Source organism: Salmo trutta, chromosome 31, assembly GCF_901001165.1.
Source record: "Salmo trutta chromosome 31, fSalTru1.1, whole genome shotgun sequence".
In the NCBI taxonomy this organism is placed as follows: Eukaryota; Metazoa; Chordata; class Actinopteri; order Salmoniformes; family Salmonidae; genus Salmo; species Salmo trutta.
The window spans coordinates 27,083,863-27,099,179 of NC_042987.1; the positions used below are offsets into that span (position 1 = coordinate 27,083,863).

A 15,317-nucleotide genomic window follows, 5' to 3' on the forward strand; every position below is an offset into this window, starting at 1 on the left:
TTTTATTGATCTAGTCATTGGTGCTTCCTGCTTTAATTTTTGCTTGTAAACTGGAATCAGGAGGATAGAATTATGGTCAGATTTGGTTTATCAGAGGCTGCTGTTCTATCCTGACGATAGTGTATAATTCGACAGCTGTATGTTCTTAATGTCGTCGTTCAGCCACGACTCAGTGAAACATAAGATATCAACATTTTTAGGGCTAGGCATCCCGTCAGCGGGACACCTGTCGACAACATCCTGTGAAATTGGAAGGCGCGCAATTCAAATAAATAATCGTAGTATTAAACATTTATGAACATACAAGTATCTTATATCGGTTAAAAGCTTACATTCTTGTTAATCTAACTGCATTGTCCAATTTACAATAGGCTTTACAGCGAAAGCATACCATGCGATTGTTTGAGGACGGCACCCCACATCAACATATTTTTCAACCAGCACATGCTTCATAAAATCACAAATAGCGATTAAATAATAACTTACTTTTTGAAAATCTTCCTCTGTTTGCAATCCCAAGAGTCCCAGCTACAACATGCATGGTTAGATAAAATCTTTCTTTATATTCCAAAAAGTCTGTTTAGTTGGCGCTTAGTCATATATTGGCCTTTCTCTTGCATTTGGTACAAAAAAAAGAAAACTAATAGTTTATTCTTTGTATTATCTTTTACCAGATCTAATGTGTTATATTCTCCTACATTAACTTAACCTCTTATGGCTAGGGGGCAGTATTTTCACGGCTGGATAAAAAACGTACCCGATTTAATCTGATTATTAGTCCTGCCCAGAAACTAGAATATGCATATAATTATTAGCTTTGGAGAGAAAACACTCCACAGTTTCTGAAACTGTTTGAATGGTGTCTGTGAGTATAACAGAACTCCTATGGCAGGCAAAAACCTGAGATGCTTCTGTTCAGGAAGTACCCTGTTTGAACATTTCTTGCCCTTGTTGATTCTCTCTATCTATTACAAGGGATCTCTGCTGTTACGTGACACTTCCCACGTCTCCAATGAAGTCTCAGAGCCCGGGAAAAACAGGAATGACGTAATTCAAAGCCCTGGCTGAAACAAAGGAGAGCAAAAGCTAAGTGGTCACTCAGTGGACTAAGCCTTACGCTCGCGACCCGCCCCGCCCCTGGCTTTCGGTTTTTCCCTCAGTATACAGACAGGCAGATTCCCGGTCGGAATATTATCGCTTTTCTACGAGATAAATTGCATAAAAATTGGTTTTAAACAGCGGTTGACATGCTTCGAAGTACGGTAATGGAATATTTAGAAATTTTTTGTCAAATTCTGCGTCATGCTCGTGGCCGAGATTTAGCGTTGGGATAGTGTCTAGAACGCACGAACAAAACGTCTTGATGGAACATAACGATGGATTATTTGGGACCAAACCTACATTTGTTATTGAAGTAGAAGTCCTGGCAGTGTATTCTGACGAAGAACAAGCAAGGTAAGAACATTTTTCTTATAGGAAATGTGATTTTGGTGAAGGCTAAACTGGTTGGGTGTCTAAATAGCTAGCCCGTGATGGCTGGGCTATGTACTTAGAATATTGCAAAATGTGCTTCATCCGAAAAGCTATTTTAAAATCGGATATATCGAGTGCATAGAGGAGTTCTGTATCTATAATTCTTAAAATAATTGTTATGCTTTTTGTGAACGTTTATCGTGAGTAATTTAGTAAATTGTTAGTAAATTCCCCGGAAGTTTGCGGGGGGTATGCTTTTTCTGAACGTCACATGCTAATGTAAAAAGCTGTTTTTTGATATAAATATGAACTTGATTGAACAGACATGCATGTATTGTATAACATAATGTCCTAGGTGTGTCATCTGATGAAGATCATCAAAGGTTAGTGCTGCATTTAGCTGTCTTCTGGGTTTTTGTGACATTATATGCTAGCTTGAAAAATGGGTGTCTGATTATTTCTGGCTGGGTACTCTGCTGACATAATCTAATGTTTTGCTTTAGTTGTAAAGCCTTTTTGAAATCGGACAGTGTGGTTAGATTAACGAGAGTCTTGTCTTTAAATAGCTGTAAAATAGTCATATGTTTGAGAAATTGAAGTAATAGCATTTCAAACGTTTTAAAAATCGCGCCACAGGATTCAACTGGCTGTTACATAGGTGGGACGAATTCGTCCCGCCGGTCCCATAGAGGTTAAGATTAAGAGTCGAATAGACGGCAGCCTTCCCCTCCGGCGCCATCACTACATTTCCTAGTACTATTTCTAGTCCTATATCCTAGTCCTATTACTAGTCCTATTTCCTAGTCCCATTACTAGTCCTATATCCTAGTCCTATTACTAGTCCTATTTCCTAGTCCCATTACCAGTCCTATATCCTAATCCTATTATTAGTCCTATTACTCATCCTATATCCTAGTCCTATATCCTAGTCCTATATCCTAGTCCTATTACTAGTCATATTACTAGTCCTATAGCCTAGTCCTATATTACTAGTCATATACTAGTTCTATTACTAGTCCTATATCCTAGTCCTATATCCTAATCATATTAATAGTCCAATATCCTAGTCCTATATCCTAGTTCTGTTACTAGTCCTATATCCTAGTCCTATTACTAGTCATATTACTAGTCATATATCCTAGTCCTATTACTAGTCCTATATCCTAGTCATATTTCTAGTTCTATTACTAGTCCTATATCCTAGTCCTATTCCTAATCCTACTTTCATGGAATTCAAGTCACTCTCTCTGGTTTATATTTCTCTGGAATTGTTCATCTCTATCTCTTGTTCTTTTCATTTGTTTTATCACTCTCTTCACCCCCTCTTACTTATCTCTCGCAACATTTTAATTTGTATTCATATTTTTTCCATTTGTATTCATGCTCTCTGTACTCAGTATACAACTGCCCACCTGTGACTTATACTACTGATCCCCAGACCCAGAAAAGCACACATTCAAGTTCTGCCGGCAATTCGTCCCACTCCTAAAAGGTAGGCTATATCTTATAAGCAAAACGTAGCTCAAGACAAAGTGCAAGTGTCCTCTCTCATCATTCTTGCTGCTTCAAGTTCAGTAGCCATACCTCTCTGGGCATGCGAGATCAGGTGCATGTGTGGTCTCAATTAAATAGAGAAGGCTATAGCCTATGCATGTGTTTGAGAAGGGCAGTTATCTTTCCAAGGAAATTCCCTTCCTATATATGATTAAGCTATAGTTTACTACATTGCCTATAAATAAATATTGAACACCCATATTTATCTCTGTCTGTAAATCATCCCACTCCTAAAGGGTAGGGTATATGCAAAATGTAGCTCAAGAGAGAGCGCAAATGTCTGCTCTCTCTCCAACTCTACAAACTATGTCTAGCCTATTGGCTTATATATCCCAGTAATATCGCTAGCCTAATATAATGGGCCATGTGAGAATCTCTGGTAATTTAACCAATTTCTTAGGGTTGGGTGCAGGACCAGTTCTTGCGGGAGTGGGTGGGAATTGGACAGAAAACCAGCAGGAGCTGCGGGTGTGGGTAGGATGAAGAAATCGGACTGCACAGACCTCTACTTTGAGGCTCGCACGCACGCACGCACGCACGCACGCACACACACACACACACACACACACACACACACACACACACACACATACACACACACATCTGCAGGAAGGAGTGTGTGGAGCTGGGCAGTAAAAAGGCGTTGTTACCAGATTGAAGCTTTTGGAAAGGAAACGGCACCATAAAGCACAGCCAGGGGCTCAGGCAATCAGCTCCTGCTATAGCAGTTAATGTCAGTGCGACTCTGAAAAATGTCCCCCCTGGCTGTGGGGATTGTTAATATCAGTGCACCCATGAGAAATGCCCCCCTCCACACAAGGGTAAGGTTAAAATCAGATCACTACTACTGAGAAATATCCGCTACTCTGTAGGGGGTCAATATTGGTGAACTGGTGAAAAATGTCCCCAGTCACACACAGGGCAAGGGGAGTGTTCAAATCAGCGCACCAGATATTTTGAGATATTTTCCCTTACTCTCTGGGGAAAGATTGATATTGTCAAAATAGAGAAAAATACTGTTCACACTATCCTTTATGAAAAAAGGAAATCAAAGGGTTAATATCAACTATTAGTACCCACGTTTTTCTATTAGCCATGAGTGAAAGTATACTAACAATGTGTACACCCCAGAAATAGTCTCTCTGTAAGGCAAGGTAAGGGTTAACAATATTGTGCTGATGTGACGTTAGAATGTTAGCGTGATGCATCTATCCCAGCCTCAGTCTCTCTGTGTGTCCCTGTAGAGGAGACAAGACATGCAGCCCACACAGAAGGACCTTGGGATGGCTCAATTAAGCACACGCAGCGTAGCATAACGTAGTGTAGCTGCAAGAATAAGGGAATAAAGTCTAGAATTACCAATACCAAAGGTAGCAAAGCCAAGTGTAGCCGCGAGCATAAGGCAAATCATTAGGATGGAAACAGTTAGCGTAGCCTAGCTAGCCTAGCCACAGGCATAGACTTCTGTGACAGGGGAACAAGCATTAGAATTAGCATGGTGGTACGGGAATAAAGCCAGGCATTAGCATGGCAACAGTTAGCATAGCCTAGCCGCAGGCATACTGTAGAAGGGGAACAAGGAGGAGTATTAGCATGGGTTGACACGGTTAGCTGGCATTTCCATTCATGACGTATGCCCTCTGGGTCTGCCCTCCAGACCAGCCAGATTGGCTTACAGGACTGCAGAGCACTGCCAGCCTATGCGGTGCCATGCTGATAAGCAGTTGCTAGCTATCTCAGACACACACCACTTATATCCCTCCCTTCTTCTACCTCCCTTCCCTCCCTTCCATTCTCATCCCTTCCCCTCCCATCTTATCCCTTCCCTTCCCCTCCCTTCCCCTCCCTTCCTCTCCCTTCAACCTCCCCTCCCTTCTACTCCCTTCCCCTCCCTTCTCTTTTCTCCCCTTCTACTCCCTTGTCTCCCTCTACTCCCTTCTCCTCCCTTGTCTTCCTTCTACTTCCTTGTCTCTCTCCTCATCCCTTTTCATCTCCCCTCCCTTCCCTCTCCCTCCCTTCTCATCCCTTCTCCTCCCTTCAGCCTTTCCCTCCCTTCTCCTACCTTCTCCTCCTTCCGATCCCTTCTCCTACCATCTCCTCCTTCCGATCCCTTCTCCTACCTTCTCCTCCTTCCGATCCCTTCTCCTACCTTCTCCTCCTTCCGATCCCTTCTCCTACCTTCTCCTCCTTCCGATCCCTTCTCCTCCCTTCTCTCCATCCCCCTCCCTTCTCCTCCCTTCCCTTCTGTACCCTTCTCCTCCCTTGTCTCCCTTCTCCTCTAATGTCTCCCTTCTCCTCTAATGTCTCCCTTCTCCTCCCTTGTCTCCCTTGCCCTCCCACCTCCTCCCTTCTTCTCCCTCTCCTCCCTTCTCTCCCTCCCCCTCCCTTATCCTACCTTCCCTTCTCTTCCCTTCTCCTCTCTTGTCTCCCTTCCCCCTCCCTTCTCCTACCTTCCCCTACTTTCTTCTCCCTTCTTTCCCTTCTCCTACCTCCCCCTCCCTTCTTCTCCCATCTCCTCCCTTCCCTCTCCTCCCTTGTCTCCCCTCTACTCCCTTCTCCTCTCTTGTCTCCCTTCCCCCTCCCTTCTCCTACCTTCCCCTACTTTCTTCTCCCTTCTTTCCCTTCTCCTACCTTCCCCTCCCTTCTTCTCCCTTCTCCTCCCTTCCCTCTCCTCCCTTGTCTCCCCTCTACTCCCTTCTCCTCTCTTGTCTCCCTTCCCCCTCCCTTCTCCTACCTTCCCCTACTTTCTTCTCCCTTCTTTCCCTTCTCCTACCTTTTCCCTCCCTTCTTCTCCCTTCTCCTCCCTTCCCTCTCCTCCCTTGACTCCCCTCTACTCCCTTCTCCTCTCTTGTCTCCCTTCTACTCCCTTATCCTACCTTCTCTTTTCTCCCCTTCTACTCCCTTGTCTCCCTTCTCCTCCCTTCCCTTCCCTTCCTTCCTCTCCCTTCCCTTCTCTCCCTTCTCCTCCCTTCTCCTCCCTTCTCCTCCCTTCCCTTCCCTTCCTTCCTCTCCCTTCCCTTCTCTCCCTTCTCCTCTCTCTCCTCCCTTCTCCTCCCTTCTCCTCCCTTCTCTCCCTTCTCCTCTCTCTCCTCCCTTCTCCTCCCTTCTCCTGGAGCAGTGGAAACGGTCCCTTCCGTTCTCCTCCCTTCTCTTCCTTCTCCTCCCTTCTCCTCCCTTCTCTCCCTTCTCCTCTCTTTCCTCCCTTCTCCTCCCTTCTCCTGGAGCAGTGGAAACGGTCCCTTCCGTTCTCTTCCCTTCTCTTCCCTTTTTCCCCTCTCCCCCCATCCTCCCTTGTCTCCCCAGAGCAACTTGATCTGATCCATAATTCCTGACTGTAGCCGTTTTGCTGCTGCTGAAGGACATTGAGCGATATGTTCATTAAATGAGGTCGGCTGGGGAAAATGTGTAAGTAATTAGTGCGGCTTTTACAAAATTACAAAATGTCATCCCTGCACTAATGCCAGGGCGCTGGCAGCCGCTGCCATTCTCAATGAGGTCAGGGTGTACTCTTGGGCACATTCACATATGCACACACACAAATGATAAAGCTGTCGTGGGTCTACTTTATGTGGTACAGTATGATTTGATTGGCAGGGGTGGGGCGAGGTGTAGGTGTACATCTCTTGTCAAGGTCAACATGTGTGTACACGAGTGTCGCTTCCCCTCACTCCTTTCTCTCACTTCCACTCTCTCGATGCTCTCTCTCCCAAACCCTCTACTGTACTTTCTCCCTCTGTCTCTCTCTCTCACTCATTTCACTTTCTCCTAACAACACAATCCACCACAATCCCTATTACAGTGATTAGAACCACAGGGAGAAGGCAGGGAGGGAGAGAGGGTACCCATATCCCAGCATGCCTTCTGGCATTCCACTCAGCCCTCTGCCCCCCTGGCTGGTCCAATCAGACTCCAGACTCCACAGGAGGCATACATCTCCCCTCTCTCCTCAATTCCTCTATTTACCCTCTTATACCTTCCTCTCCTCCTCTCTCCACTCCATTCCTCCTTATCTCCTCTTTTCTTCCTCTTTATCTCTCTCCTCCATTCCTCCACTATCCTCACCTTTCCGCTCTCCTCTCCTTCCCTTTCTCTCAGATCACATCGACATTGTCCAGAGCTGTGGCTCACTCTGTCCCTCTCCTGTACACACTGTATGTGTAAACAACCTGGTGTTATGGTCCTAGATTTCTCCCTCTTCTGTTCCTCTGTTACTCCATTAGAGATTGATTGGCCTGCAATGAGATGCCCAGCACTGTTTATAGCCTGCTATTTGGCCCAGTGTTGACCACACACTGTTCTAGCGAAGAAGTATAGAGCAGCTGGAGGACTACTGTACACAGTGTGACACACAACGCTATAAAGAACTGTCTGGAGCCAGAGACGACAAGACAAAATAAATGCTGGATGCTGTAGGATCCGTGGAACATTTCAGCCATCCATTTAGCTGCTTATACTGTAGGTGCTTTTAGAAAAAGAGGCACCAGGGATTCTTCTCTCATGCTGTAACATTAGTTTGATAGAATGCTTGTATCTCAAAGCTCCAAATACGTTTTAAAGTTTCATGGTGGTCGAAGTGCCAGATTGATGTACAGCAGGTTTGATTGACAGGATGAGAAAAAAAATTGAAGAGAGAGAGAGAGGGGAAGAGAGAGAGAAAATTGAGTAGAGCGAGGAGATAAACAACACTGACAAAGATAGACGGAGAAAGATGGGTCAATCTTACCTGTGACACCTTGCGAACCACCTCCCCGCTGATCACCAGTCCCTGGACAAAGGAGCGTGCCGCCACAAATGTACGTGTCACTTTCAACTTGAGGTCTCGGGGGGTGTCACCAAAGGGTCGCAGCGTCTCCGACTGCTTGGACACACACTCCAGGTAGTCATCGCCTGCAATCATAATAACTTTATTAGTAAAACGCTCTTCATACAATACACAAGTGATAGCTAAAGCAATATAACGGCCTCACATAGTTAAGAATAAAAGTTGAAATCATACAAGATGAAATTCATGAAAATATTTACCAGGATTGGGGTGAATTCAATCTCAATGCAAGAGTTTGGAAAAAGCAGCATTTATTTTCAATGGAGATTTTAAAAGTTGAACATTTCAAAGAACATATTTAAGTTCAATGTGTAATGTTTACGTACCGATGAGATACCGTCCATTGGCTCCTTTGAACATCCTCTCCAGCAGGCGGGCCCAGAACTCGTTGAGCGCCTCCTCGATGTTAACGTTGGACCCACGGTAGTACCGTCTCAGCTCCGTGTACAGGTCAGAGAACACGCGGGTGTTCTGGGTGTACAGGGAACCCAGCGCCGGAGGATAGGACTGCTGCAGGAAACCCTCGGAACGGTTCAGCAGCTCCAGGAGGTAACCTGGAATGAGACAGGAAACAGGACATGTTAAACAGTGTTAAACAGTTGAATTTAGGTCAATTCTATGTTTTTTTTAATGTAATTGTTATTATAATATGGATACATTTCCAGGGGGAAGAAAACAAAATGCAAGAATGAAAGGGTATAATTTCCCTTTAATGTTTTTAGTTTTTTTTCTGGCGACAAACAACAGCAGAGCTGTTGCCTATAATGCCGTTTAGTGTAGCTTAGCTGTGAGGACTGGGGCTCTGTCTCATTGCTTTGTACTGCATATGAAATATGCCACAGAAATGAACCCAGAGAGGAAGTGTTTAAATGTATTCTGAGGCAGGATAGGATGTGCAGTGGAAGATAATGTTGCCATCCACATAAAACGCATTGAGTGGGATATAGAGAGATTCTCTAACATACACTTACATTGTGCAGACACACACACTTAAACCCTAACGCAAACAGACACAGGCCTGCAGAGACACACACACACAAACACAGAGAGCAACATAAACAGCAGACAAACCCAGTCCTGCTGGAATGGGACTCTCAGTCAGTCAGTACCATGGCTCTGGTCAAAAACACACCACACAATAACAGACTGGGCTGCGACTGCACCGTTTAAGAATACATTCTTACGGCGTCGTCTTTAATGGGTGTGTGCGTGTGCAGTGTTTTCTTTGAAGACGTTCTTATCTCCTTCCTGCCGCCATGCACCCCAGATGGGGAGAGGAATCACTGAGCCTCTATGAGAATTCCCTTAGCTCAGCACTAATGTCTCTCTCTCTCTCTCTCTCTCTCTCTCGCTCTCTCTCTCTCTCTCTCTCGCTCGCTCTCTCTCTCTCTCTCTCTCTCTCTCTCTCTCTCTCGCTCTCACACACACACAAACACAGACTTGAAAATGGATTTGAACACACTCAACCACACACATAAACACACCCAGCAAACATTCTCCACATTCACCACACACATCCAGTACACCCAGACATGCAGACACACTGCCTGAAGACGATCCAACAGTGTTGAATATGTTACGTAATATAATGTTAAAGCTCACACTGACCCAACCGCACTGCATTATCTAAGCAGGGCCTTGTCTGATGATGTCACTATTCTAAAACAAATGAATTCAAAAATGATAATAACGAACCATCAAATTCTTATCAGACAGGAATATCTGCTGTGTTGCTGGGGTCTGATTGTGAAACATTACAGAAAGAAAGACTCCTAGTTAAAGCCAACGCTACCAGAAATAATGACTAGAGGCGAAGGAAGCGAGTGTTTCATGAAAGTAGTGAATCACAGAAAGCCTTTACTGATAATGGTCTTTGTTATGGTGAAGTTTCAGTCTAGGACTAACTGGGAGACTAAGTGTTTAAATAATCTCAGTTAACCCAGAACTAAAGTCTGGTGTAATTAGTCAGGTGCTCGATTAAAGGGGGTAAGAACTTTCTGATTTAGTCTTGGTTTCAATTCTCCTCATTAGGAAATGCGACTGAGAACGAGATTTGGGTCTTGGAGGCGTGCTTTATGTGGGTGTCTGTTGTGTGTGTGTGTGTGTTCGAACATGGGAAGCATTTGTACTTTCACTCGGCCAAAACAGTACACAGTTACAGTCACTCACCCTTCTAGATAACTTGAAACCATCTAACCAGGTATTGTGTCTGTAAGTAGCCTAGACTAACTAGCAAGCAAGCCAACTTATTTTGTCAATTAGCTTTAGCCGGCTGGTGTGTGACCGTGGCAAAGTTGGTTTGACATTGGAAAGCGTATCTCTGGGCTCGTTAGGGACCGTCAATAAATTATAACATTTACATGGGACAATATTTTGATGTTGCACATCTTTTAGTTTACTCATCAAATGCTTAAAATATTTGGTTAGAGTTTTACAATTTGTAGCTATTGACATTTCAAAATATTGTCCCATGTACATTGTGTAATTTACTGATGGTCCCTAATTAAGAAAAAATAAAGAATGAGGATCGGAACAGGAAATACGAAAGATGCTAACATCTGTGAAATCGTGATTTGTCCAAATAACCGGTGACGAAAAACCCAAGCACCGGAACTAACTATTTCACTTATCCCATTGTATCATGACAGATCTACGGTACCATTGATGTTTACGTAGTCTGTCCACAAGAGAGTATGTATAAGCAACTAATGTGTATCATATGGCTAAGTTAGCAATTAGCATTGCTCAAAAAATTTGAATTCCAAATGCCTACGCAGTGGACAGCTGGGCGACTGAGGGCAAGCCAGAACCAGAGACACAGACACAGTGAGAAGCCCTAGGGCCAATAACACCTTCATCCCTGGCAACTACATGAAAGCTCAGGGCCAAACAAACACAGAAACATCCAGTTATATTCCAGGCCTTTCCGAGCAGAGCAGTGCTTGGTCGGTGTGCTTCTGACTGGATGACAGATCATTCCCCTGCCACCTGACCAGATGCCAGTCAGACAGACTTATCCAGACCTCTGTGCCTGTTAGGATTAGCCGGGAGTGACGCTCTGCTGTCACACACACACACATGCACTGCCTACGTGCACACACGCAAGCGCACGTAGACAGGGAGGCAGGCACGCAGGCAGACACACTCATACACTACATGGCCAAATGTATGTGGACACCTGCTCATCGAACATCTCATTCCAAAATAATGGGTATTAATACAGAGTTGGTCCCCCTTTACTTCTATACCATCCTCCAGTCTTCTGGGAAGGTTTTCCAATAGATGTTGGAACATTGCTACAGGGACTTGCTTCCATTCAGCCATGAGCATTAGTGAGGTCAGGCACCAATGTTGGGAAATAAGGCCTGCCTCACAATCGGCATTCCAATTTATCCCAAAGGCGTTTTATTTTTTATTTAACAAGGCTAGTCCTACCCCAGCCAAACCCTAACGACGCTGGGCCAATTGTGCACCGCCTTATGGTACTCCCAATCACGGCCGGTTGTGATACAGCCTGGAATCGAACCAGGGTCTGTAGTGATGCCTCTAGCACTGAGATGCAGTGCCTTAGACTGCTGCGCCACTTGGGAGTTTGAAGGGGTTGAGGTCAGGGCTCTGTGCAGGCCAGTCAATTTCTTCCACAACGATCTCGACAAACCATTTCTGTCTGGACCTCACTTTGTATATGGGGGGATTGTCATGCTGAAACAGGAAAGAGTCCTTCCCCAAACTGTTGCCACAAAGTTGGAAGCACAGAATCATCTAGAATGTCATTGTATGCTGTAGCGTTAAGATTTCCCTTCACTTGACCTAACGGGCCTAGCCTGAACCATGAAAAACAGCCCCGGACCATTATTCCTCCTCCACCAAACTTTACAGTTGGCACTATGCATTGGGGTAGGTAGCGTGTTCCTGGCATCCGCCAAACCCAGATTAATCTGTCAGACTGCTAGACGGTGTAGCGTGATTCATCACTCCAGAGAGCACGTTTCCACTGCTCCAGAGTCCAATGGCGACAAGCTTTACACCACTCCAGCCGACACTTGGCATTCATGAAGCTCCCAACGAACAGTTCTTGTGAGGACGTTTCTTCTAGAGGCAGTTTGGAACTCGGGAGTGAGTGTTGCAACTGAGGACATGTGATTTTTACTCACTATGCGCTTCAGCACTCGGCGGTCCCGTTCTGTGAGCAGTGGTGGAAAAAGTACCTAATTGTCATACTTGAGTAAAAGTAAAAACACCCTAATAAAAAATGACTAAAATAAAAGTGAAAGTCATCTCGGAAAATACTACTTGAGTAAAAGTATAAATATACTTAAGTATCAAAATTAAATGTAATTGTATCAAAAAGAAAAGTATAAATCATTTCACATTTATACTAATTTCACTAATAGACTAAGAGCTGGGTTGACAGCCAATGACAGGAGCAGACTGATGCTGTGGCTATACTGGTGTCTTAGCTGGGTTGCAAGACAGGTCAGGAAACAATGTAGCGCGGTTGACATTTAAAGGCAATTTTACCATTGAGCCGACATCAGCAGCGTTGACTTGCGATCTCCGGTAACCTTGTCTTTTAATGGTGCATAGCCAAAAAAGGATGATTGAATTGAATCCCAGCCTAAAATTGTCTAAAGTAGAGTCGGAAAGAGTAGGAAAATTCATGCTTTGGTTAATAGTCAGGCATATTTTTAAACATACAGTACAACAGCGTGAATTGCAGTCAGATAATGCTTGTTATCCTTTGATAAGATTCGTACATGTTGAAAATCCTAAAGATTTACAACAGGGTGAGTGGGTGAGTGTTTAGTAATCTCTTACTGTGCCATAGGGCAGCCAGTCCCCTCTATGCTCTGGTGACTAATGGTGATCATTAACATGACACGTGTGTGTGTGTGTGTGTGTGTGTGTGTGTGTGTGTGTGTGTGTGTGTGTGTGTGTGTGTGTGTGTGTGTGTGTGTGTGTGTGGGTGCGTGTGTGCAAATGTGTGTATGTCCTTACTCTTCAATTTTGTCTCTCAGGGGCCCCAGAGGGACCACAATCTAACCCTCCAACCTCCCTTCATCCCCTTCTCCCCCTCATCCCCATCCCCTCATCAGCACCATGACCTCCAGGTGGAGCGGGGGTTGAGGGCTGAGCATCCCCAGTGACAGAGCTTCAGGTTGGGGTATCCTGGGGGATATGCACACTAGGGCTATAGACTACTCTATACTGAGCATATGCTAACACGATAACCCAGACATAATGTTAAATTAGTAATAATCTTTCACATGCAATTAATAACACAGACTTCTACGTAATCCGTTTTGGTACATCTAGGCCAATTCAGACTGCTGATTTCAGGACCTTTTTGATGAAGAATGTGTTTGTTTTCTATGATCCTGTTTTTCACTTCGTATTTGATGTGTATCTTTGTAACCCCAGTCATAGACTGTTTTCTCTGCTACCGCACGACAAGCGGTACCGGAGCACCAAGTCTAGGTCCAAAAGGCTGAACAATTAATCAAATGGCCACTGGACTATTTACATTGTGTCCCGCCACTCCCCCACCCGCTAACCCCCTCTTTTACGCTGCTGCTACTCTCTGTTTATCATCTATGCATAGTCACTTTAACTATACCTACATGTACATATTACCTCAATTAGCCCAACTAACCGGTGCCCCCGCACATTGACTCTGTACCGGTACCCCCTGTATATAGCCTCCACATTGACTCTGTACCGGTACCCCCTGTATATAGCCTCCACATTGACTCTGTACCGGTACCCCATGTATATAGCCTCCACATTGACTCTGTACCGGTACCCCATGTATATAGCCTCCACATTGACTCTGTACCAGTACCCCATGTATATAGCCTCCACATTGACTCTGTACCGGTACCCCCTGTATATAGCCTCCACATTGACTCTGTACCGGTACCCCCTGTATATAGCCTCCACATTGACTCTGTACCGGTACCCCCTGTATATAGCCTCCACATTGACTCTGTACCGGTACCCCCTGTATATAGCCTCCACATTGACTCTGTACCAGTACCCCCTGTATATAGCCTCCACATTGACTCTGTACCGGTACCCCCTGTATATAGCCTCCACATTGACTCTGTACCGGTACCCCCTGTATATAGCCTCCACATTGACTCTGTACCGGTACCCCCTGTATATAGCCTCCACATTGACTCTGTACCGGTACCCCCTGTATATAGCCTCCACATTGACTCTATACCGGTACCCCATGTATATAGCCTCCACATTGACTCTGTACCGGTACCCCCTGTATATAGCCTCCACATTGACTCTGTACCGGTACCCCCTGTATATAGCCTCCACATTGACTCTGTACCGGTACCCCCTGTATATAGCCTCCACATTGACTCTGTACCGGTACCCCCTGTATATAGCCTCCACATTGACTCTGTACCAGTACCACCTGTATATAGCCTCACTACTGTTATTTTCACTGTCAATTTACTGTTTTTTTTTTATTTTGTATTTTTTACTGATCTATTGTTTACCTAATACCTATTTTTTACTTAAAAATTGCACTGTTGGTTAGAGCTTGTAAGTAAGCATTTCACTGTAAGGTCTACACCTGTTGTATTCGGTGCACATGACAAATAAACGTTGATTTGATTTGATTTGAATCACAGGGCTCATTTGTGAAAGAGACGTTGGTTTCAACATGAATTCCTGTCAAAATAAAGGTTAAATAAAATACCATCTCTCTCTCTCTTTCTCACACACACATACCCACAGTGAACCTGTGATCAGCCTGGTGTCTGTGGTCTAATGACTTTCTCCAGCAGCAAGAGGAGAAGAATGAATGGTACCATTTGTAATGGTATGGAGTTGAACTAGCAGAACAGCTTGACGTGTCTCTGGCTTATTCTGACTCTCTCATTTCCTTTCTGTCTTTGAAATATTCACCCTTCATACATGCCTGCTGAAATCCATACACTCCCATCCTTTTCTCAATCCACAAACACGCACGCACGCACGCACGCACGCACGCACGCACACACACACACACACACACACACACACACACACACACACACACACACACACACACACACACACACACTTTTCTCAGTATTTCTCAATAATGCTGTTGGTTCTCTTTTTTACTCCTCCATGCCTCTCTCTCTCCCTACCGCCGCTCACCCCTCTCTCTCTCTCCCTACCTCTGCTCACCCCTCTCTCTCTCTCCCTACCTCTGCTCACCCCTCTCTCTTTCTCTCTCTCCCTCCTCTATCTCTGATAAGCCCTGGCATTGTTGTGGGATTCTGTGCCTCTGTGTTTAGGAGTTAACGTTGATCCTCCTCCCACTGCCAATAACTCCAACTGGAGGCTTACTGGGTCTACCCTGTACCACCTCTGTTCATTATTCCCTGATCCTGATCCAGTCTCTAACAGTGGGGGATGTACCACTGACACTCATTACATGCTGATCCTGAATCAGTTTTTC

At 44.8% G+C, this 15,317-nt stretch overlaps 1 protein-coding gene across 1 annotated transcript in view; it reads right to left on the reverse strand.

The window, feature by feature from the left end:
• The window catches only part of LOC115169841 (glypican-1), a 116,200-nt gene that overhangs the window by 29,309 nt on the left and 71,574 nt on the right, over positions 1-15,317 (reverse strand). The window contains exons 4-5 of the mRNA XM_029725859.1: positions 8,176-8,403; positions 7,751-7,914 (exon numbers count right to left, since the gene is read on the reverse strand). Of these exons, the coding sequence (XP_029581719.1) occupies positions 7,751-7,914; positions 8,176-8,403 (392 nt within the window). The remainder of the gene's footprint in view (positions 1-7,750; positions 7,915-8,175; positions 8,404-15,317) is intronic.